General features: G+C 38.9%; 1 protein-coding gene across 1 annotated transcript in view; it reads right to left on the reverse strand.

The window, feature by feature from the left end:
* The window catches only part of YAF2 (YY1 associated factor 2), a 45,424-nt gene extending 21,285 nt beyond the window's left edge, over positions 1–24,139 (reverse strand). The window contains exons 1-2 of the mRNA XM_065413552.1: positions 23,989–24,139; positions 23,626–23,751 (exon numbers count right to left, since the gene is read on the reverse strand). Coding sequence (XP_065269624.1) covers positions 23,626–23,751; positions 23,989–24,014 — 152 coding nt within the window. The 5' untranslated portion in view covers positions 24,015–24,139. The remainder of the gene's footprint in view (positions 1–23,625; positions 23,752–23,988) is intronic.
* Between the last annotated feature and the right edge of the window lie 369 nt (positions 24,140–24,508).

Here is a 24,508-nt window from a genome sequence, read left to right on the forward strand (position 1 = left end):
TTGTGTCAAAGTCATTAATGACAGCATTAAATAAGATTGGTCCCAAGACCAATCCTTGAGGAACTCCACTAGTAACTTCCCTCCAGCCTGACAGTTCGCCTTTTAGCATGACCTGGTGTAGTCTCCACTTTAACCAGTTCCTTACCCACCTTTTGATTCTTGTATTAATCCGCTCTTACCCAATTTAACTATTAAATTTCCCTCGCTGCTTTACATGGCTCACTTTTTCTGTTCATAAGTGGTGCACTGTAACAAGCAATTTCTATTCACCTATTGATAAAGTATATGTGCACTATGGTGTTAGTTTTTAATAAAACTACATACATTTTCAGATATTCAAATTGTGTGTCCATTGGACTCCTGACAAATTGCTAGTGCAGCTCTCCCTACTACAAAGTTTGGGAAGCCAGGGCCTAGGACGCAACTGCCTGTGAAAAGCAATTCATAGAAGAGGTAACTATGCAGTGGCAACTACAACACTGACAGATTACTTTTGGTTCATGGACACAAGTTTCTCTTTCAATGTTCAGGGAGCTAGCCTGTGAGTGACCATTTATTGTCAAAGACAAGATATTCACATAAATGTACATCTGATCCAATAGTACTCTAAAGCAGATGCTGCAGGGTTTTAACAATGATTAATAATTAAGCTTGGAAGGATTAGATTTTTTATTAGTAAACATTGATTTCACCACACAAAGAAAAAAACATTTCCATCAATAATAGCTGAAATTTATAGATAGGCAAAGTAAGAAAAATGCTGCTTGAAAACCTAGTGTTTGATTTCACAATATTTACTTTGTATGTTGATGTGATGTTGACAATTTCTGTTTTAATGGTTATAAAACTGCGTTTTGAATCTCAACATCTGTTGTCATTAATTGCTGTCTGACTTTCCAATTGTCTGAACCCTCCCATAATTTCCCACAATTGTGAAAATTTAAAAATTAAAATTAAAAAATGCATAAAAATAAATTGATGTCAAAATTATAAATAATAAAAATTGAATTCTGCCAAGCCTATTAAATAACAACAACACTTTTCATCTCCAAAGGGCTTTACAAGCACTAATTAATCCATTCACATAAATCATCTTTAGTCAAACACTGGGAAGTTTATTTCCAATGGAATGGATAATACAAACACAAAACCCTACCAAATTATGGCTTTTCAATCTCAGAAGAGACTGAATTTTTTTGAGGGAGGATGGGGGAGAAGGAACAGTGATATCACTTCAATCACATGTAGATTTTCCTATCAAAGTTCATTTTCACTTCTTGTCCTCATGTATCATGGCAACATTTTGTAGAAGAACTTTAATGAAACGTTTGCAGCAAACCCTAGAGTGCTGACTACACATAAATGAGCAAACCTGCTGTGCTTAGTCCAGTTATCTCCATACTTAGCAGAAGCCCTAAAGTCAAATCTAGTCCAGAGAGTCCCAGCTAATCTACCTCATCCAGAGATCAAAATGGTGAACTCAACCACTTTCACTCTTGGAGCCCAGGTCTAAATTATAATCATTCAATGGCCTGAAGAGTCATGAGGAGTAATTCCCCCAGTGTTGACAGGTTTCCTTCCTCTCCTCTTCTACATTCATCCAGAACTTTCTTCATTACCTCTGTCCTAATTCTGCTCAAAATCCAAAAGCCAGGATGCTGTCTTGTAAGGATCCAAATTATTATTATTAGCACTATTATCATTATCTCCATTACTACTGACATCACTTTCCATATCATTCATGCCCCTTTGATTCCTCCAAAATGTGTCTAAGATCATTCCTCTTCTTTCTATTCATGTAGTTAGAACTCTCGCTAAACCCAGGGTTGTGAGTTCAATCCTTGAGGGGGCCACTTAGGGATCTGGGGCAAAAATCAGTACGTGGTCCTGCTAGTGAAGGCAGGGGGCTGGACTCGATGACCTTTCGAGGTCCCTTTCAGTTCTATGAGATAGGTATATCTCCAAATATTTATTTATTTAACTCTCATCTCTTATCTTAGTTACTATAATATCTTCCTGACACCAATGTTGTCCCTTTAAATCCACACAAAATAAAGCTGCTGAGATCATTTCTTGTCCACCGATCTGGCCATGTCTCTTACACACAACTTTGAATCCCTTCACTGGCTTCCACTTTTTCACACAAGTTAATTTTTTTTGTCCTCAGTGTCTATCTTAGATAGACATCTCTGTTTCATATCTACTTACATGGCCCTCCTTACTGCTGCATCTGAGGACCACACAATCTTTATCAATAATCTTCACTATGCTAGTGACATAGAAAAGTACTTATTACTTCTACCACTACTTATAACTGAGACAGAAAAGCTAAGTGACCTATCGCAGGAAGTCTGCAGCCAAGCAGAAAACTTGAGTCTCTCAAGTCCCAAGCTTGCACCCTAACCACTACACTAAGACATTCCACATACACTGATCCTCTTTCCTTATCCACTCTCTCTCTCTCTCATTGGGTCACCCACCTCCTGTTCCAAGACCAATGTTTGATGTCTCACTTGTTTGCTTCTTCCAGAATTATCTCTGCTTTCTTTTACACCATCCCCTGTACAAGGAATGTCCTCCCTCCCAAGCTAATTCAAAAGGCAACTAAGATTCCCTATCAGGCCCCTCCTGAAGGCTCACTTTTGCTATCGTATCTATGGGCTTGTCTTCATGTACAGCACTACAGCGGCACAGCTGCACCAGTGCAGCACTTTAGTGAAGATGTACTAAGCTGACCGGATAGCTTCTCCTGTCGACATAGCTACTGCCTATCCGGGAGGTGGATTAACTATGTCAACAGGAGAAGCTCTCCCACCAACGTAGCACTGTCTATATAGGGGCTTAGGTCAGTTTAACTATCTCTCTTAGGGGTGTGGATTTTTCCACCAATATAGGTCTGTAGTGTAGACCTGGCCTATAAAAATCTAACCATCTGACTGTGGCAGCATTGTAGAGTATTTGGAAATAGTATGTATCTTACAAAAATAAAACCCAAACATATTACTAAAACATTGTGTTATTAGGACATTATTAATTACTGCTTTGTCTCTTGACCTCCCTTCCCCCTAACCCTCTGTCTTTGCATCTTTTTTATCCCTTTTTGGAATGCAAGCTCTTTGCAGCAGTCACTGTGCCTTTTTAATGTTCATATGGCACCTTGTACATTGTGTGCAGTAAAAATCCCTACTTCTTAAAATCCCCACTTCCACAAGGCCTAGGAAACAGTGTACGTACTTTTTTCAGCAGCTGAAGAGTGGGATAATATTTGGCAGCTATTTCAACTTTTCACAATGCAAAGTGTAAACTAATTTATCTCTAGCTCTTGTTAGGTTCACATAAAGCTCAATGGATCTGGACACTCTCCTATCCCTATCTGCATTGTGTCCTCTGTGTTGTAGGATATTTGTGTGTTCCTGACTAAGCTCTTTTGAAGTCAAAATATTCTTTCAACAGGGATGATGGAATTCCATCTTCATCCTCCTGCTGATACTGCCTTCCCCATTCTTTCATGTAACCTCACTGAGGTAAGATTTAAAAATATCTTATCAAGATTTCTATTTTATGAATTTTTCCAACCCTAATTTCTCTTAACATTTAACAACAAGCTCAGTCCATGTGAAAGATGCCAGACTGACATAGTCTACTTGTCTACCTTAACAGGCACAGCAGTTTACAAACGCACTTTAGCTCAAATATGGGAGGTGAGGAAGGGGGAATGGTGGGAGATAAGCCATCTCTAGGGGCTAAAAGATAGGCTCTGTATAAAAGTAATGGGGGTAGAGACTGAGCTGCCAGCAAAGGTGCCATATCCAATTGTCATTTTGGAAATAAGTTCTAGTAATGGATCCTGATGACAAAATACTTTATCTTTGCTCTCATGGACTGTCTCTTCACCAGAACTCCTCCATGGTATTAGATCTTTGTACTGCATGCTTAGTTACATAATGCATAAATGTTAACACTGAATTATCTGAAATTGTTTGGTTTTAAAGTTACATTTAAACACTAGTAGAAAGCCACAGATCTTGACTAGTTTAAAATATACGAAGGCTAAAATCCTAAGCTACAATTACATCTCAAAAACAAATCAAAATTGATATTGTAAAGATAAACATTCCAATTTTAACCATGCAGTTTTTGAAATGCAGTTACTGCAGGATGTGGCAAAAAAAAAAAAAAAAGCAGCTAGTTCATATATCACCTTTTCAAGGAAAAAAATGTGATATCAGAAGCATCATGCTTCTCTCAACAAACAACATAGACCTGCCAACAAAAAATACAGACAAGAAGTACTTTTTTCATGAATATTTATATGAAGAAATCCAGCTTTTAAAATAAATGAACCATAACATGGGATAAATTGCAGAATAACGTTAATAAGCCAACTCAACAGCAATATACTATTGTGAATAGTATACAACGCAACTAGTGGCTGCCAGGTTGGGTAAACACTAAGGCTGTCAATTAATCGCAGTTAACTCACATGATTAACTCAAAAAAAAATTATTCGCGATTAATCACAGTTTCAGTCACACTGTTAAACAATAGAATACCAATTGAAATTTATTAAATATTTTGGATGTTTTTCGATATTTTCAAATATATTGATTTAAATTACAACAGAATACAAAGTGCACAGTGCTCACTTTATATTATTTTTATTACAAATATTTGCACTGTAAGAATGATAAAAGAAACAGTATTTTTCAATTCTCCTCATACAATACCATAATGCAATCTCTTTATCATGTTTGGGATTCAACTGGTGTGGTATGGCTGGTGGTCTTCAAATAAAATCCATTAATTTATATAGGGAAAGGATTCCATCAACTATTAGAACTGAAGATAGGTGGAACTGGAATTATTCCCTCTTAAACCTCTGCTATATAAATTAATGGATTTTATTTGAAGACCATCAGCCATACCACACCAGTTGAATCCCAAACATTGTCTCAAGAAACTACTTATAGAATCACAGGTCTTCAGATAAAAACCAACTTATCTCAATTTTTCCAGTGCACAGTCATCACTGAAATCCTAAGAAAAAGCATATGTGACACAGGGTCCCACTGGTGGGTTTACAACTCTCTGTCAGCAGCTATCAGGCCTGAAACATTCTCTGCACCCAACATACTACTGTCATAATCTGTATCTAAAAGATGTCATGTAAGGTATTGTATACAAACTGGTGCCACGCTGGTCCCAAAAATCATCCAGTAGCATATGTACAGGGTCTGTACAAACAGTTATAAGTATGGGATATAATTTTGTTCTTAAAGTTATTTGGCAAACAATGCATAAATCCAGTCTGCCCTAGACAAAGGAATGAATGAGCTTGTCTGACCATCCTGGGCATCAAGCAAAGACAATGAAAGCAAATTTAAATATAAGGTAAACAAAGCTATCCAGCTAACAAGCAGGGGAGAAGACAGCATGGCATCTACACCCCAGCAGGAGAGACAAACTTTGTCTGGGCTTACTTTTCAAAGAATACATTTCAGAGGTTTACTGAATTACAATAAGAAGGGGAGAGAACCCCATAGTTGACCATCACTTGGGGGATTCAAGGGGCCAGAGCTACTGAAATCACAGAATGCTAGGTCCATCAACCAAGGGGGTTTAAGTCCCTGGGAACGGAATAGAAGTGAGTAACCTGCTTGAGCAAAGATTGTAACTTGCTGAAGTTAAGTTTTAGTGCTTGCCTACGCTTACAGAGTTACAGTGGCGCAGCTGCATTGGGTGGTTTAGTGAAGATGCTACCTACACCGAGGAGAACTTCTCCCATCAGCACAGGCACTCCACCTCCCTGAGAGGCGGTAGCTATGTTAATGCAGAAGCCCTCCCATCAACACTGCACTGTCTACAGTGGGAGTTCGGTTAGTATAACTGCATCACTCAGAGGTGTGGATTTTCCACTCCCCTCAGTGAGGGTCATAAGTTCGTAGTGTAGACCAGGACTTAGTCTTAGAAATGTAGATTTACTTTTGTTTGTTTGTAACCATTTCTATCTTTACTCCTTATACTTGGTATGACTTAAACCTATGATCTTTTGTTTAATAAACTTGTTTACTATAAACCAATCCAGTGCGAGATTGAAATAAGAGGGTCTGTCAAACCCCAGTTAAATTAATGAGCTGCAGTGTATTGTCTTTTTAATGGAGCAATCAACTTAACTTCTCAGAGTATTCCAGGAGAGAGCTGGACACTACAAAGAGACATCTCTGGGGAACTCAGTAGTGGGGGTTCACTGTTTGCTACCTGCAAGGCAAGGTTTGGACTGGCAGACTCCTGAAGAGTTTGCTGGCAGGGTAGAGAAACTGGAGCGTCAGGGTGTTGTCACATAGCTAAGGAGGAGCAAAATTTCCACTTGCTGAGGCGGAGAGGGGTAACGCAGTAACTCACAATTCAGGGAGCCTCAGCAGATTGTCATGTTGGCAGATGAATTTGGGGGAAATTTGGGATTGGGATGGTGCTGGGGGTCACTCTGCAAAAAGTAAATGGGTGATGGAAGCCTGGGAGTGACCTGCATGTTTGTCGGCTGGGTGTTGGTGTCAGCATAGCATTTAAGGCACCCAGAGTTGCAAGACAGGTGGTGATACCACCACTTACTGGTCTGGTTTGAACCACAAATTGTCACAGTGTATCTTTACAACTTTCTATCTACATAATCATATATTTGCCAAATCCCACACAAAAAAGAACTACTTAGGTACTCAAGTATCTTAATTCAATAATCCAAACAAATATACTGAAAATTCTAAATTAAATCTAATCAACACACTCGCTTGCTCTCGCCGCCCCCCCCCCCCCCATACCAGCTAGAATGATATCTACTTTGTTTATTTCCAGCAAATGCTAGAAATACAAAACACAAGCAGGTATATTTTTTATAAATGATACAGGAAGCATGTACTTAAACCTTTCTGGGATGAGGTTAGACACAGAATATCAGAATACACAGTATTAAGAAGCACATCTTCACATAACCCATATATGTATGTATGATCTTAATAATCATTGTACAATGTTTAAGTTTTTATTATAGGTGCAGTATCAGACAGTAAATATTCATTTAATATAGTTTCCAAAGAAAGGTCATTATGCAAAATTTTAATTGCAGCTAAAACTAAACCAAACCAAAAAAACCCCGAAACCAACTGCTGCTCAGCATTGAAATTACAGAATAGGTTACAACTATGAGCAGCATTAGAACACACATTTTTCATGACAAGTGACAATTTGGATGCAATAGAGTCACAATATACTGAAATAAACATGCAGTATAAACTGCAATACCATTAAAAAGTTATATAAAACAGGCGCTACAACCAATAAACATTTTTTCCCCTCCAGTATACTTTGCACTTACATTGTACCTTTCACCTAAGGATGACAAACTTCTCTACAAACATTGATCAATCCACACAACACCACTGTACAAATAGGTATGTTTTTAAATCCTGTTACAGAAAAGATATTTTAAAAAGGCACCGAGAGGTTAAGAGACTTCTGTATCTATGTCCCCATCTATCTTTTGTTCCTTTAAAAGTACAAAAGCAAATACTGATAATAAAAAAATTAATGCATATAAAGACAGAACTGTCTTGTTCTTATAAGAACCAACAGCTTCTGATGTATTTTATCATAACCAAATATTAACAGCTTTCACAACTTCTTTTAATTTTTATTATATTCTGATCTTTAGTCCTAGTAGAAAGTGCATGTATGTCACTGTGGCCCTAGTCCTACAAGCAGCCTTGTATGGGGATGACCTCTATTGGTGCTGGGTCCCATATGGAGGAGTCCTGCTGACTTCAAAAAGAACCCCTTGCGGGCCAGGGGATTCCATTACATGGAAAATCTTGAGGGATCAGGATGCATATTTGTACCCATGTTGTAATCCTATTAGCATTTTATATAAGAAAATAGTGAATTGATCATCCTTATCTTCTGACCAGAGTCTACAAATGCACAGATGTGGAATTTCCACAGATCCAAGGAATTGCCACTAAACCCAAGTCTTCATGATATGGGCAGAAATCAATAGATTTCAGAAAAAAAAAAAAAAAAACCATAAAAAAATATTTAGATTAAGACATTAGAAAGTAAAACGATTAATACTTTTGTTCATGTAGTGATCTAGATGGCAAACAGCTGATAATTCAATCTTGCCACAGTTTCTCACTAAAACCAATACTGATGTCATTAAGGGGCAGGATCTGATGGAAGTCAGCTTCCAGGTAAAAGGGCAGAAATTTAAAGCTTCCATCTCATGCTGTTTATTCCATTTTGAACAGTCTATTTAATTAAACCTTAACCGCATGCGCTTTTGCACAATCTAATCTTTTTTAAGAAGTGGAAACAAAATTACCTTTTTATTGGCCTCAGCTCATGATTCAAGCTAAAGGTGTATTATTTTTTAAATTAAAGTTTTAGTTTCTGATAGTTCATCTTTTAAATCACATGTCCTGAAATCTTAAAAGGAACTTGGAAAAGTTTGTAAAGGTTTTTCTGCTCTTATTGATTTTTTTTGAATAATGAGAAAATGGCTGACTATGCAGGGAAACTATGAAACTGACTAAACATGAAGGGCCTGATCCTGCAACGTACTGAGTGCCTTCAACTCGCAGAGGCTTTAATGGTTGTTGAAGATGCTCAGTACCTCAGAGTCCTCTTGCAGGAACAAACAAGCTCAAGAGCGCTGTCAAGCATAAAACCATACTAAAATAAAAATAAATGTCACCCCCCCCCACACACACACAATCTCATAGATCAACTTTTCAGCTATAATGGTCTTAAGTGTAGTAAATACAAAATTTCCAGATGTTATTTTTAAGTTGAAGGTATCCCTTTCAGTCAATTTTACTAGGTACTCAATTCTTCCAACTACTCTAATAATGTTCTCTTAGTTTCTCAAAACTAAAAATTCAAAATTCTTTTATATCTCTCTTCCCATTAAGACAGACTATATCAGACTTACCTACCTATTTTGCAAGTTCTTTGGGGGCAAGAGCTGTATCTATGCAGGTTTTTGTACAGCACCTAGCACAACAGCACACTGATCCTCACTGGGTGCTACTGCAATATTAAATAAAAGTTATTACAAAACTAGCTACTTTTTTCAACTTCACTAGAGACCTTCGGTGAATCCTGGCACCTCTGAAGTCAATGGAAGTTTTGCCCTCAACTTCAACTCTATGGAAAGTGAATTTGCAGCTTCTACTTAAAATTATCATTTCTTCTAGACTGAAGCAATGTCACCGTGCAGAATGTTGACAATTAATATACAAATTAAGAAGTATTCAAAACCTTTTAAAAATTGGCTCTAAAACTGTGGTCCACAGAACATTTGCAATGGACCTCACATGGTGATGGCTCTCCTTATTTCTATCCACTAAGTCATACTGAAAGAAGCTATAATTACATTAAATACCTTCTTAAGATTGCTTTCTATATAAGCAATTGTTTTCATTGCCACAGGGATGTAATTGAATCACCAATGGGAGAAGAGGTGGTCTGCAGATTGTGATGGGTGGGGCGGTGGCCTATGACTAATCTCTCTACAAAGATGTAGCCCACAATATACAAATGTTTGAGAACCCCAAATATATGAAACTATGTTTCCCTTTCAATGTTACATAAACATTGCTGCTAATGACGACACGCAGCCATCTTCTGAGTAACTAGTCTTCTGGAAATTTCCATTACTTGCATCTGAAGAAGTGAGGTTCTTACCCACGAAAGCTTATGCTCCCAATACTTCTGTTAGTCTCAAAGGTGCCACAGGACCCTCTGTTGCTTTTTAGTCTTCCATAGTTCTACATTAGGACAGTGCATGATAAGAGTATCTTCAACATTTATTAATTTACTTAACTAATCCAAATGATTTTCTTCCCTTTTTATTCTCATTACCATCACTTCCATTGTATGCCATATTGCTTAGGACAAGTCGTATTGCTTATGCAAATTATACAACAGTCCTGACAATGCAAACAATGGAAACAGTGGCCTGAATGGTGCTATGGAACTCTGAGTAGACCAAACCCATATGCCGAATACATACAAATTGCATTGTTGCACTCTATTTACTACACTTAAAAAATTAATAATAATCTAACCTCCAAATGACCCCAGATTTCCAACAATGACCGATTTCCAGTACCTTAAGATTCCTAGCTATTTTGTTGTGTGAAGTATTTACTTGGAATTTATTCATTTACTACATTTCTAGCAATTCTGTATTTCTATAAAGCCGATTCAATTAGAATAGATGTACAGGTCCCATATGGTTTTATCAGTCACTGTATAAATGTGCGGAAAACTACCCCTTGAGGCAGTGTTCCTATTTAATCATTCCCTTAAAGCACATACTGCCCTATTTTCCAGATGGCATTTAACAGATGAGGCCAGCAAGCATCCTGCAGGGGACTGGTACGCTGCATAACAGTCCATCCTGAGAAAGAAATATCCATTTCATCAGCTTTAGAAAACCCAAATTTACATTCATGGATGTATTAAAAAAAAAAAAAAAAAAAAAAAAAAAGCAGCAACCTAATGTTCTTCAGCTGTGTTACAGAAAGTATTTTAACTTCTCATATACTGGTATTACAACTGATCTCCCTCCCCCCCCCCCCCCCAGTATGCAGCAAAGTGATGTTTATTTCAAATATGTTTTCTAACTAGAAAGAAATGTAGGTTCACATAATAAATATTGGAATACACTTGTTACAAAAAAGTAACTGAAAGGAGTACAGATCTCAGCCAGCTACTATTTATTCGAAAACAATAGGCGAAATGGAAGGGGGGTAGAAGGGTCAGAAAGCTCAGTTTCCTTCACAACATCCCCTTAGGAGAAAGCCTTTGGGAGTCTGCGGAGCTGGCAGCTGGTACAGACTCCCAGATCTGTGGGATTCATGGGAACATGACCTCTCTCCCCCCACACACACACAGTTTATCTGCAAAGGCACAGTTACTATTGCTCAAAGCAGGGTTAATATTGGGTATAAATATCCATCACTTTCCTGGAGAGGAAGGAGAGGGAATGTGGACAATACAGCTTTTTCTTCAGCTCACAGTGGGGAGTTTACAGAAGCCCAGAAGATGATGCCACAGAAGCAGCACTCCTCAACTTCTCTGTTCCTCTCCTCACGCAAGCAGATACAAGCTCTTCTGTTCAGAAAGCATAAGGGGGCAATCTGACCCTATATTTGTAAGCAACAGTTTGTTGTTGAACCAGTCAAGCTGACCTTTTATCTATTTTTTAGAGTTGGTAGTTCTACTTTTTAAATGAACGATAGATTAAGATGTTCTTTTTCCACTAGGGGAAAAAAAATCAATTTGTGTGTTCTAATTATGGCAGAGCCAAGCACTATGGAATAGCCAAGTTTAAGGACAAGTCATTGCTTTCAGATGAAAGCCAGAAGGATGGAGAAGTTTTCTAGTTGATGGTGGCCCTTCCCCCAACCTTTCAAAAAAAATAATAATGCAAGCTGGTCAAGTTTCCCTTTAGAAGATGGCACCAATATCATCTCTGTCTTATCTAAATTAATCTTGACTCAGGTATTCATTCAAATCTCTATATCTTTCAGACCATGCAACAGCAAGATAGCTAAAGAAGAAGAGTCTGGTGGCACTAACACCAAATTTATTAACCCCACTTGCACACATTTAAATAAAAAATAACTAAATTATATTAACACACACTATTTAGGTGAAAGAGTGAAGGACAACAGAAGAGCCAGAATCATTAGAATGCTCATTAGGACCCATAGCAGTCCTCCTAGAAGCACTCCAGGAGTAAACTCCCAAATTTTTTTTTTTTTAAATGCACTTCAATACCAAAGTGACAGATGCCTTACAAATAACCAAGATAAATCAACAGGATTCAACACAACCCTGACCTGGAAGAAAACACAAAATCGTCACCCATAAAGTCTGCATATGACAAAAGATTAGGGTGTGGTAAATAATGGAGAGAAATAATATCAGGCCAGTCATATAGAGTGATGTGGATTGCTTGGTAAGCTGGGCGCAAGTAAACAACATGCATTTTAATACAGCTAAATGTAAATGTATTCATTTAGGACCAAAGAACATCAGCCATACTTATAAGATGGGGGGCTCTATCCTGGAAAGCAGTGACTCTGAAAAAGATTTGGGGGTCATGGTGAATAATCAGCTGAATATGAATTCCCAGTGCAATGCTGGGGCCAAAAGGGCTAATGTGATCCTTGGATGCGAAAGAGGGAAATCTTGAGGAGAAGTAGAGGTTATTTTACCTCTGTATTTTGTGGTGAGCTCGGTGCTGGAATAGTGTGTCCAGTTCTGGTGTCCACAATTCAAGAAGGATGCTGATAAACTGGAGAGTGTTCAGAGAAGAGCCACGAGAATGATTAAAGAATTAGACAACACACCTTATAATAATGACTCAAGGATCTCAATCTATTTAGCGTAAAGAAAAAGGTTAAGGGGTGACTTGATTATAGTCTATAAGTACTTACATGGGGAACAAATATTTGATAATGGTCTCTTCAATCTTGCAAACAAATGTCTAATGGCTGGAAGATGAGGCTAGACAAATTCAGCCTGGAAATAAGGCATATATTTTTAACAGAAAAAGTAATTAACCACCGGAACAATTTACTAAGGGATGTGATGGATTCTCAATTTTTAAATCAAGATTGTTTTTTTAAGATATGTTCTAGTTCAGAAAAGATTATTTTTGGGGAAGTTCTCTGGCTCTGTCTTATACAGAGGTCAGACTGTCACTAAATGATCATAATGGTCTCTTCTGGCCCTGGAGTCTGAATCCCTATGAGTCTATGAATCCCTCCTATGCAGTAGATCCTCAGACCTTTTTCTTTCACCTCCCCAAACCCTTTCAACTATGCCTATGTTATCCAGCATACATTTGCATCAGATGTGCCCTTCAGGAAACACATCTACCAATGGTGTAAAAGGAGGGTTGAACAACACTTGAAGTACTGGGATCTAGAAGGCCAAGAACAGCAATAAGTAGAGGTTTTCCAATAGCTCTGACTTCATCAGTTCCAGTGACAATAGGGAGGGGGAGAAAAGGCCTTTCCCTTGACAGAGTGCGAAGTAATCCCTGATTCCTATTTCTTTATCATCATAGTTCATGTTCTCGCAGAAAGTCAAGGTGTCAGAGAAAGTTACTAGAGCTGTCAAGCAATTAAAAAAATTAATCGCTCTCTTAAACAATACTAGAATACCATTTAAATATTTTTGGATGTTTTCTACATTTTCAAATATATTGATTTCAATTACAACACAGAATACAAAGTGTACAGTGTTCACTTTATATTTATTTTTGATTACAAATATTTTCATAGTAAAAAACAAAAATAGTATTTTTCAATTCACCTAATACAAGTACTGTAGTGAAATATCTTTATCATGAAAGTTGAACTTACTAATGTAGAAGTATGATAAAAAAAACCTGCATTCAAAAATAAAACAATGTAAAACTTTAGCACTTACAAGTCCACTCAGTCCTACTTCAGCCAATCAAGTTTGGTTACAATTTGCAGGAGATAAAGTTGCCCGCTTCTTGTTTACAATGTCACCTGAGAGAACAGGAGTTCACATGGCACTGTTCTAGCCAGCGACACAAGATATTTACACGCCAGATGCGCTAAAGATTCATATGTCCCTTCATGCTTCAACCACCATTCCAGAGGACATGCGTCCATGCTGATGACGAGTTTTGCTCAATAACGATCAAAAGCGGACCAACATATGTTCATTTTCATCATCTGAGTCAGATGCCACCAGCAGGTTGATTTTCTTTTTTTTTGGTGGTTCGGGATCTATAGTTTTCTCATCAGAGTGTTGCTCTTTTAAGACTTCTGAAAGCATGCTCCACACCTCGTCCCTCTCAGATTTTGGACGGCACTTCAGATTCTTAAACCTTGGGTTGAGTGCTGTAGCTATCTTTAGAAATCTCCCATTGGTACTGTCTTTGCATTTTGTCAAATCTGCTGTGAAAGTGTTCTTAAAATAAACAACATGTGCTGGGTCATCATCCAAGACTCCTATAACATGAAATATACGGCAGAATGCGGGTAAAACAGAACAGGAGACATATTCTCCCCCAAGGAGTTCCGTAACAAATTTAATTAATGCACTTTTTTTTTAAACGAGCATCATCAGCATGGAAGCATGTCCTCTGGACTGGTGGCTGAAACATGAAAGGGCATGCAAAGGTTTAGCATATCTGGCACGTAAATACCTTGCAACGCCAGCTACAAAAGTGCCATGTGAATGCCTGTTCTCACTTTCAGGTGACACTGTAAATAAGAAGCAGGCATCAGTATCTCCCATAAATGTAAACAAACTTGTTTGTCTTAGCAATTGGCTGAACAAGAAATAGGACTGAGTGGACTTCTAGGCTCTAAAGTTTTACATTGTTTTTGATGTAATAAAAACAAAACAATCTACATTTGTACGTTACACTTTCACCATAAAGAGATTGCACTACAGTACTTGTATGTGGTGAATTTAAAAATACTATTTCATAGAATAGAATATCAGGGTTGGAAGGAACCTCAGGAGGTCATCTAGTCCAACCCCCTGCTCAAAGCAGGACCAATCCCCAACTATTTTGTTTGCCCCATATCCCTAAATGTCCCCCTCAAGGATTGAAATCTCAACCCTGGCTTTAGCAGGCCAATGCTCAAACCATTTCTTTTATCATTTTTACAGTGCAAATATTTGTAATAAAAGATAATAATATAAAGTGAGCACTGTACACTTTGTATTCTGTGTTGCAATAGAAGTCAATATATTTGAAAATGTAGAAAAACATCCAAAAATATGTAATAAATTTCAATTGGTATTCTATTGTTTAACAGTGCGATTAATCAAGATTAATTTTTTCAGTTAATCGCATGAGTTAACTGCGACTAATCGACAGCCCTAAAAGTTACCTAAGCTTCACTTCAAGCTCCTCAACACAAAGCTGGTTGTCAATAAAACCAATATATTCTGTGACTTGATCTCAGATGAAATCTCTACTTTAGTTTGCATCAACCAGACATAGTTGTATGACACAGTTCATGTACTACTGGAACAACTTTAAATTCAAATGAAATGCTTGTTTGTTTGGTTTTTTACAGACACAGGAGAAATCAGGAGATGGTTACATAAAACAAAGTCAAAATATCAAGTTCAGATTTTTTGAAAAACAACATTTTGCAAAAGAACATGGGTTGAAATTTATCTATCAGTTAGGTTTAAAATATCAAATACATTTAACACTAAGAGCTAATTCTGAAAAACAGGCTATAAATATTTTTCAAACCCACTACTTCAAGTCTGCTCTTCTGTTTATCAGCTAATTATGACCTCTTCTTCCCATACAAACTGCTCCTAACAGTGTTCAAAATAAAGATGGCACCCCATCATGATACAAGAACTCCATTTCATTTGACTACTTGTGCAAAAAATAAAGCTTTCTGAAACTCAAAGTTCATTACATTTTTGATAAAAATTTAAAAAAAATCAGCACTGTGATGCACAGATTTAACAAAGGTCATGTAAACCTTAAAAGAGTCCAATTCAGTATTTATGACTCCTAATGGTTACGTATAGAATGCGAGGAAGCAATTTACTTATGACATACTCAGCTCTTCCTCATAATAATTTCATATTAAAGACCAATGGCATAAGCAGTCATATACATTACAATGTCTTTGTAAATTTGTTTTCACTCTCAACACTTGCAAATATTTCTTTTTCAAAAACTGCCATATGTGCCTGCAAATGCATGCCCTTTTGGCTCTTCAATACACTAAGCTTGATTCAGTCCTGAATTTGGTAAAATCAGCATAGCAGCCAATTCTCCCCCTCCCCCAAAATACAAATCTGAGTATTGGAATACAAAAGAACAGTCCTTAATAAGCTGCTGTAACCTAGACGTGTTAAAACTCAGATATGCTAGATATGCTCTGGCCATCAGCACTGAGAGGTACTGCATTTCAAAAGAAATAAACATACCAGATTTGGTTAAATGTAACTCATTTGTAACTGTAAATATCCAGATGGCACATGACCAAACATATTTCACATGTTTTATGAAGAAAAAGGACCCTGATAACAAACTAAAAAAAAGCATTTTATTTATAATTTCTCAATGCATATTAAGTCACATGAGAGTTTCAAATGGAAATCTATATCTCACATTTACAAGTTTACCAGAAACAGCCCAGTCTTTTTTAAAATACATGCAGAAAACTAGTGGCCCAGATCATAGAATCATAGATCCTCTGCTATAGCCAAGAAATGCAGAACAAATATCTGGGGGGAAGGGGTTCGAAGGTGGCTTTTGAGCATCTTGTTTCCTAGCCCAGTTGTGCACCATTGTCAGTCTCCTGGTATAACTCAGCGATGTCTTTTGCTTTCCTCAAAATCAGGCTGGGTGGAAGGTGCAATCCTATAACTGAGATCAGCAGAGCATAAGGATACTCCAGCCGTGCCCCCTTTTTTCCATCATATTCCCATTTCAGCAGTGGAGTGTGGTGAGGCTACATCTCTATGCCTCTAGAAGCTTCCCTGAAACTGGGGTGATCCTCAAATACCTGTCTACATCTCTTGCATTATTAGCGTACAGTAGAACCTGAAAGTTATGAACACCTCAGCAATAGTGGTTGTTCATAACTCTGAAATGTTCATAACTCTAAACAAAACGTTATGGCTGTTCTTTCAAAGTTTACAACTGAACATTAACTTAATACAGCTTTGAAACTTTCAGCAGAAGAAAAATGCTGCTTTTAACCATCTTAATTTAAATGAAATAAGCACAGAAACAGTTTCCTTGCCTTGTCAAGTCTTCTTTTTTTTTTTTAAACTTTCCCTTTATTTTTAGTTTATGTTTCACAGCACTGTACTGTAAAGTATTTGCCTTTTTTTTTTTTGTCTTTGCTGCCTGATTGCGTACTTCCTGTTCCAAATGAGGTGTACCGCTGACTAGTCAGTTCATAACTCTGAGATTCTACTGTAGTGTAAAGCAGGTGGCCCAATATGTTTATTAAAGAGTGCTACATTTTATAAAATGTCAGAATCCACACAAAAAAACCCAAATCCATTTTTCTTTGGGTTTGTATAGCTTTGCACCAATTTGCAGTTTAGAAGCCAGATGAAATTTTTACTAAATTCAAAGCAAGCAATACAAGTAATTTAAAGATCAATTTAGGAGTAATAAGCCCTAAATCATAACTTCAGAAATATAATTCAAGAAACCATAACTATTTAACTTTATATATCAGTGGTTTTCAATCTTTTTTTCCATTTGCGGCCCCCTAAAAAATTTCATATGAAGGTGCAGACCCCTTTGGAAAGCTTAGACATAGTAGGGGCCCGCAGACCATGGCTTGAAAAAAAAAAAAAAAAACCCATTCTTATATAGCAATTCTGCTGTTCTTATATTCCTAAAGAATACTATTTGAAATTATATTAATAAAAGTGGGTTTTAGATTTCCACCTATTTAGTTAGTTTGACATACCATTTAATTTTGTTAAATCTAAAGAAAGCCACCTATTAAACGAAAAGCCTCTTTAATTACATTTTAAAAACTATGTTAAAATAATGTTGTTTACTTTACACAGTTAAGCACGTGAAAGTTAGGAAAAGCCAGATTTACAGTTGCCCATGTAACCTTAATTCTGCCCCCTTGTGTGTTTATCCTGTGCAATGAATGAAACAGGGATAGAAAGGGAGGGTGGGCAGCAGTGGGGGACGTAGCATGTGATCAATTAAAAGCATAACTAAGGTTGCATGAGCAACCTTACATCTTGCATTTTTAAACTTTTGAGCACTTGACTTTGCAACCCAAACAACATTATTTTAACATACTTTGGTTCATAAAATTTCCTAGGAGGGTTTATTTGTTTTCAAAAGGGAAAAGGTAAACAAAAATTCTATTAGGTACAACTCTAACAAGCCCTTCATCAAGCATCTTCAGCAGGGTTGGAACCCTGAATATTTAGCATTCCAGCATAGACGTCTATCACTTGAACTACAGGCCTAACTACTTTAGCTTTCAGCAGAAGACTTACTACAAAGCGTGTGTGTGTGGAGGAAGATGAAGATGGGCCTCAGGGATCATGTGCTGGGTTCACGGGTGGTCAGGGTAACCCAGCTCAGTTCTCTTTCCCTCTCTCCTACCCCCACCCGAAGTTAGGAGGACACCTACCCACATGGTGCCACAATTAGGTAGGTATAGGAGGGAGGGGGAACAGGCATCTACTCTCAGGGATCCCACTGTAGTGTCCACCACTGCTTTGGGAGTGATGTGGGCCTGGTATTATAGAATGTTTTCATGTTCTGTTATTTTGGAATGGTGCCACAATTTTCCTGAGCAATGCAAGTGACAGAAAGTAATGATTTTCAGCTCTTTATATCTCAGCAAAATCTGAGCAAAATTTCATGGGACAAATAAAAAAGGCACTTAATCTAACTGTAGGGCTCTCCCCTGCTACATTTCAAAGGCTTGGTACAAGCAACAGAGGTTTCAGAGCTTCTCAAGAGAGATCATAAGAATCTTTTATAATGGAAAGTATTAGGCAACCTAAATATAGAGGTCACTACCAGTTCCTTCTATAAAGCAATATCTTGGGGCGCTACTGAATTTCAGCGAGAGATTTGGCTGCATAAGGCATGATGAATATTGTCTTATATACATATATACGGCATCTTTCATCCAGAAAGTTCCCAAAATGTTTTACAAATGACAGAGAAATCACTTCATTCTGCATTGAAATGCAGTTCCCTATGCGGTGGAACGCAATAACTTAGCACCTAATGAATCACATCACTTCCTGCAGCATCCAGGATTTCTCTGGGAGGTCTCCAGTCCAAGTACTGCCCAGTTTAACCATGTAAGATGAAAACCCACATTTAAATTGTTTTACTTATCTTTTTATAAAATCATAATCAATGCCTATCTATTAGCATGGGAGGGGAGGGATAGCTCAGTGGTTTGAGCATTGGCCTGCTAAACCCAGGGTTGTGAGTTCAATCCTTGAGGGAGCCACTTAGGGATCTGGGGCAAAAATCAGTACTTGGTCCTGCTAGTAAAGGCAGGGGGCTGGACTCGATGACCTTTCAGGGTCCCTTCCAGCTCTATGAGATAGGTATATCTCCAAATATTATTATTATTATTATTATAAAAAAGTCAAACTTTGTGGAAATGTAAAAAAAATTCCATTATTTGACAGTGAAAAGATTGAAAATATTTATTATATTGTATTAATAGCATGCACTTAAAATTGGAACAATGAAGATTCAAGTATCTCATTTTCAGCTGTTCTCCAGTGGCTTTCAAAAATACAACATTCACGGTCTGTAGTTGTCTGCATTTTTTCCCTGCAATTCTGAGTAAACTTAACAAGTCACCGGGACCAGATGGCATTCACCCAAGAGTTCTGAAAGAACTCAAATGTGAAATTGCGGAACTACTAACTTTGGTTTGTAACCTGTCCTTTAAATCGGCTTCTGTACCCAATGACTGGAGGATAGCTAATGTAACGCCAATATTTAAAAAGGGGTCTAGAGGTGATCCCGGCAATTACAGACCGGTAAGTCTAACGTCAGTACCGAGCAAATTAGTTGAAACAATAGTAAAGAATAAAATTGTCAGACACATAGAAGAACACGAATTGTTGGGCAAAAGTCAACATGGTTTCTGTAAAGGGAAATTGTGTCTTACTAATCTATTAGAGTTCTTTGAAGGGGTCAACAAACATGTGGACAAGGGGGATCAAGTGGACATAGTGTACTTAGATTTCCAGAAAGCCTCTGACAACGTCCCTCATCAAAGGTTCTTACGTAAATTAAGTTGTCATGGGATAAGAGGGAAGATTCTTTCATGGATTGAGAACTGGTTATAAAAAACAGGGAATAAAGGGTAGGAATAAATGGTAAATTTTCAGAATGGAGAGGAGTAACTAGTGGTGTTCCCAAGGGTCAGTCCTAGAACCAATCCTATTCAACTTATTCATAAATGATCTGGAGAAAGGGGTAAATAGTGAGGTGGCAAAGTTTGCAGATGATATTAAACTGCTCAAGATAGTTAAGACCAAAGCAGACTGTGAAGAACTTCAAAAAGATCTCACAAAACTAAGTGATTGGGCAACAAAATGGCAAATGAAATTTAATGTGGATAAATGTAAAGTAATGCACATTGGGAAAAATAACCCCAACTATACATACAATATGATGGGGGCTAATTTAGTTATAACTAATCAGGAAAAAGATCTTGGAGTCATCATGGATAGTTCTCTGAAGATGTCCACGCAGTGTGCAGTGGCAGTCAAAAAAGCAAACAGGATGTTAGGAATCATTAAAAAGGGGATAGAGAATATCTTATTGCCCTTATAAAAATCCATGGTACGCCCACATCCTGAATACTGCGTACAGATGTGGTCTCCTCATCTCAAAAAAGATATACTGGCATTAGAAAAGGTTCAGAGAAGGGCAACTGAAATGATTAGGGGTTTGGAATGGGTCCCATATGAGGAGAGGTTAAAGAGGCTAGGACTTTTCAGCTTGGAAAAGAGGAGACTAAGGGGGGATATGATAGAAGTATATAAAATCATGTGGAGAAAGTGAATAAAGAAAAGTTATTTACTTGTTCCCATAATATAAGAAATAGGGGCCACCAAATGAAATCAATGGGCAACAGGTTTAAAACAAATAAAAGGAAGTTCTTCTTCACACAGCACACAGTCAACTTGTGGAACTCCTTACCTGAGGAGATCGTGACGGCTAGGACTATAACAGGGTTTAAAAGAAAACTGGATAAATTCATGGAAGTTAAGTCCATTAATGGCTATTAGCCAGGATGAGTAAGAAATGGCGTCCCTAGCCTCTGTTTGTCAGAGGGTGATGATGGACGGCAGGAGAGAGATCACTTGATCATTACCTGTTAGGTTCACTCCCTCTGGGGCACCTGGCATTGGCCACTGTCGGTAGACAGGATACTGGGCTGGATGGAACTTTGGTCTGACCCAGTACGGCCATTCTTATGTTCTTATGTTCTTAAAAGGCTACAGAATTCATCCACTCTCTCTCTCTAACAAAAGTGTTATTTGGGAGTGTCTAGTCTTCCCTCTGATTAAAAACATTTTTTTTTGCATGCACTACCTGGAACACATTTTCAGAAGGTCCTCACTCTAGCCTCTAAGGCTCCTATAATTGGATCCATACATGGAGCCTAATGAAGTTCTTCATGGGCACAGGCATCCACTAGCACAAATCCAAATGCAGGATTAGGGCTTAATTTGTGCGCACAAATGTAACTGAACATGTGAATCAACTATCTGTACATATGACTGGCATGTGTAAATCCAGGACTTTGCACACATGGTGCTGTAAACAAAACTTAGAAGGCTGGTTTTGAAAATATGACTAAGTTTTATGGCAAGAAATCCATATGTCTAGTCAGTTACACATTTGGTTTAGGTTTTCAAGTGGGGGAACAAAAATCCATGAATCTACTGAAACCCTCCATATCAGAACATCACTGAACAAGGAAAAACAAAATTAGGGTTTTTTTCTTTTTAAAATACCATAGAATAAAGCAATGGTTTCCCACAGCTGCCTCTCTAGCCAATGCCACCTGTAGATTCTAATACTTTTCTCCCAAATGATATTTTTAGTGTAATAAAACACTATTTTAACTGGCTTTGAGTCCTTAATGAAGTCTAGGAGAAGCTGTCATCTTCACTTGTATTAAACTTGTTGGGGAAATTTTGCTTTCACTCTTCTGGCATTGTAACTTTTTATGGATGCTGTCTGACTATTAAGACGTATGTCTGCAGTGCTGTTGTACTCATGTTGGTCCCAGGGTAGTAGAAACACAAGGTGAGTGAGGTAATCCTTATAGGACCAAGTTCTGTGGGTGAAAGAGACAAGCTGTGGCGCTTAGCCCGAGCTCTTGTTCAGGTTTGTGAAGCTTGTCTCTTTCACCAACAGAAGTTGGTCCAGTAAAAGATATTGCCTCACCCACCTTGCTTCTATTAAAGATGTATAGCTTATTAAATTCTCTGAAAACTGACAAAGTGACTTAAGCAGAAAGCCAGTCTCATTTTAATTTAAAATTAGCTTTGAAAAAATACTTAAAAATTCATTATGGTTTTCCAAAAAAAAAAAAAAAAATCCTGAAATTATTTTACTCAATTCTACACAGTTTTGTATTCTAACATTGATTTACCATAAATTCATAACAATATTGAATATGACTTTTGCAATGGTTTATGTCTGGAATGAAGTTCTTGTAACTCTTGAGAAGACTGCGACTTCTATGGCCACAAACTTCTTTTGCTAGCAAGATTAACTGATAAGGTATAATAGTAATAATAATAAAAGCTCATTAAATAAGTATTTTCTTATGCTAATAGGCAAAGGACTCTACAATTGCACTCTTGTTGGTTTTATAGAATTATCCATCCTCTAGTGCATGTTCTAAACCAGGAGTAATCAATAGGCGGACCATGGGCCAAATCTGGACCACCAAACGCTTTTGAACAGACACCAAAATATTTTTATTTTCTTATCATTATTGGGGGGGGGGGGTATTATTATTTCCTCTGGAGTCTGGACCTTGACTATATCTTGATTAGGAAACGTGGACCTTGACAAAAAATAATTGACTCTCTCTGTTCTAACCTATAATATTAAAACTATACAGACGTGTTGGATCCAAATAATTCCCAGCATGCTTTCTGAAGGAGTTTTAAAGAAAAAGGTTGTTCTAGGAAGTCACTGATTTTCAGACTGACTGTATAACAAAACTCAGCTAATTTATATTTCTTTTGTAAAATTAGTAGGGGGAATCGCCTCTGTAGAGAAATGGAATCTCAAAAGGTGGGGTTGAAAATAAACAGGACAGTTCTTTAATGTTAGAGATAAAATAAACAAAATTTAGGGATTTTTGTTTAGGGTTTTTAAGGAAACAGAATTAGGCTACTGCATAAAGAAAAAATACTAATACAGGCAAATGCTTTAGGTAAAATAGCATAAAGGTGACCCACACCTGTCTTTCTTTCAATTAAAAAAAAATACAAGTTTAACACATTGTACTTTGTACAAATAGTTTTATACATTAAAACTTGAAAATAATTATCTCATGTTATGCTGCACGGAATTATTTTAATAATTAGGTGAATATACCCCATAGGCATTATATAAAAAAATGTAACATTGCATACGCTATTTTAGTACATCATACAAAAGGAAACCTGCTTGGATACTACACATTAATCAAAGCACAACAAGATGTTAGTCAAGCCCAGGAAGCTCCTTGCAATGAAGGGAGCTCACCTCTTCTTCCCTTCCAGATGATTTCAGAGCTGAATCAGCTAGTGTCTGGACAAGTATTCTGTTAATTTTATAAAGGAAAATGCCTCTTAGCTGGCAGAGCCAAAGGGTTAAATGACTCTGGGATCAAACGCTGCAGCATTTCTGTTCCCTGTCCCTGCAGCCCGCGGGCGATAGAGTCCCCAATAAATCTGACCTAGTTCCTACTGCAGCAGGCGGCTCACTGGCATGCCGGGGCTGCTGCGAGCTGCTCGCCGGCGGCCGGGCCGGGGTGGCCGGACACTCACCGGGTGGAGGTGCCCTTCCTCACATCGCACATCATGCACTTGAAGGCCTCGGCGCTGTTCCGGAAGGTGCACACGCTGCAGTCCCAGTAGCCCTCGTCCGAGGAGGGTTTCGGCTGCCGCTTCGGCCTGCAACACACACAACGAGGGGAGGGACAAAACAGGCAGGGCGGTGGGTCAGGCCCGGCTCTCAGCCCGGCCCGACCGCCCCCGCTGCAGCCCGGCTCCCGCGGCCGCCATGGCCGCTGCACGGCGGAGCCGGCTCTTCGCCGCCGCTGCTCCCGGCGCAGGGTCGGGCCCGGCCAGGAGGCGCCGCTAATCCAGGGCGCGGGCGCTGCCGGCGCCAGGCCCCCGCGCCGCCCTTACCTGGTCGGGCTCTTCTTGTCTCCCATGCCGGCTGCAGACGCGACCCCGGCCCGGCCCTTTGTGTGTTTGTAAATAAGGAGGAGCGCGGGGGGCCCTGGCTCGAGCGGGGAGGAGGAGCCGCCGCCGCAACCTCCAGCTGTCGGGGAAACTCCGGCTCCCGCTGCCGCCCGCCGCCCCCTCCTCCCTCACGTGTCCCCCCGCCGCCAACCAGCGGCCGCCCGCAGCCCTCCGAGCCCCAGGCAGCGCGAGGCGGCAGGTTCGCATCTGCTGGCGGCGGCGGGCGGCCGGAGGGGCGCGGGGACGCGGCTGCGGTGAGCAGGCGGCAGCCAGGGGAGGCGGACGGAGAGCTGAGGCGACTAGGGCAGCCCGGGTCCCTCACCCCACACAGCGCTGGCTGTCGGGGTCGCACTTTCACGGCCAGCGCCCGGGAGGCAGGTGGCAGAGAGATGGAAACTCGTGCGTGTGCTGGGCCAGCAACCCCCCACCCCCCATGTGTGGGTTGGGGGTCCCCGCCGCGCGG

The sequence above is a fragment of the Emys orbicularis genome, chromosome 1 (genome assembly GCF_028017835.1).
Source record: "Emys orbicularis isolate rEmyOrb1 chromosome 1, rEmyOrb1.hap1, whole genome shotgun sequence".
Taxonomy (NCBI): domain Eukaryota; kingdom Metazoa; phylum Chordata; order Testudines; family Emydidae; genus Emys; species Emys orbicularis.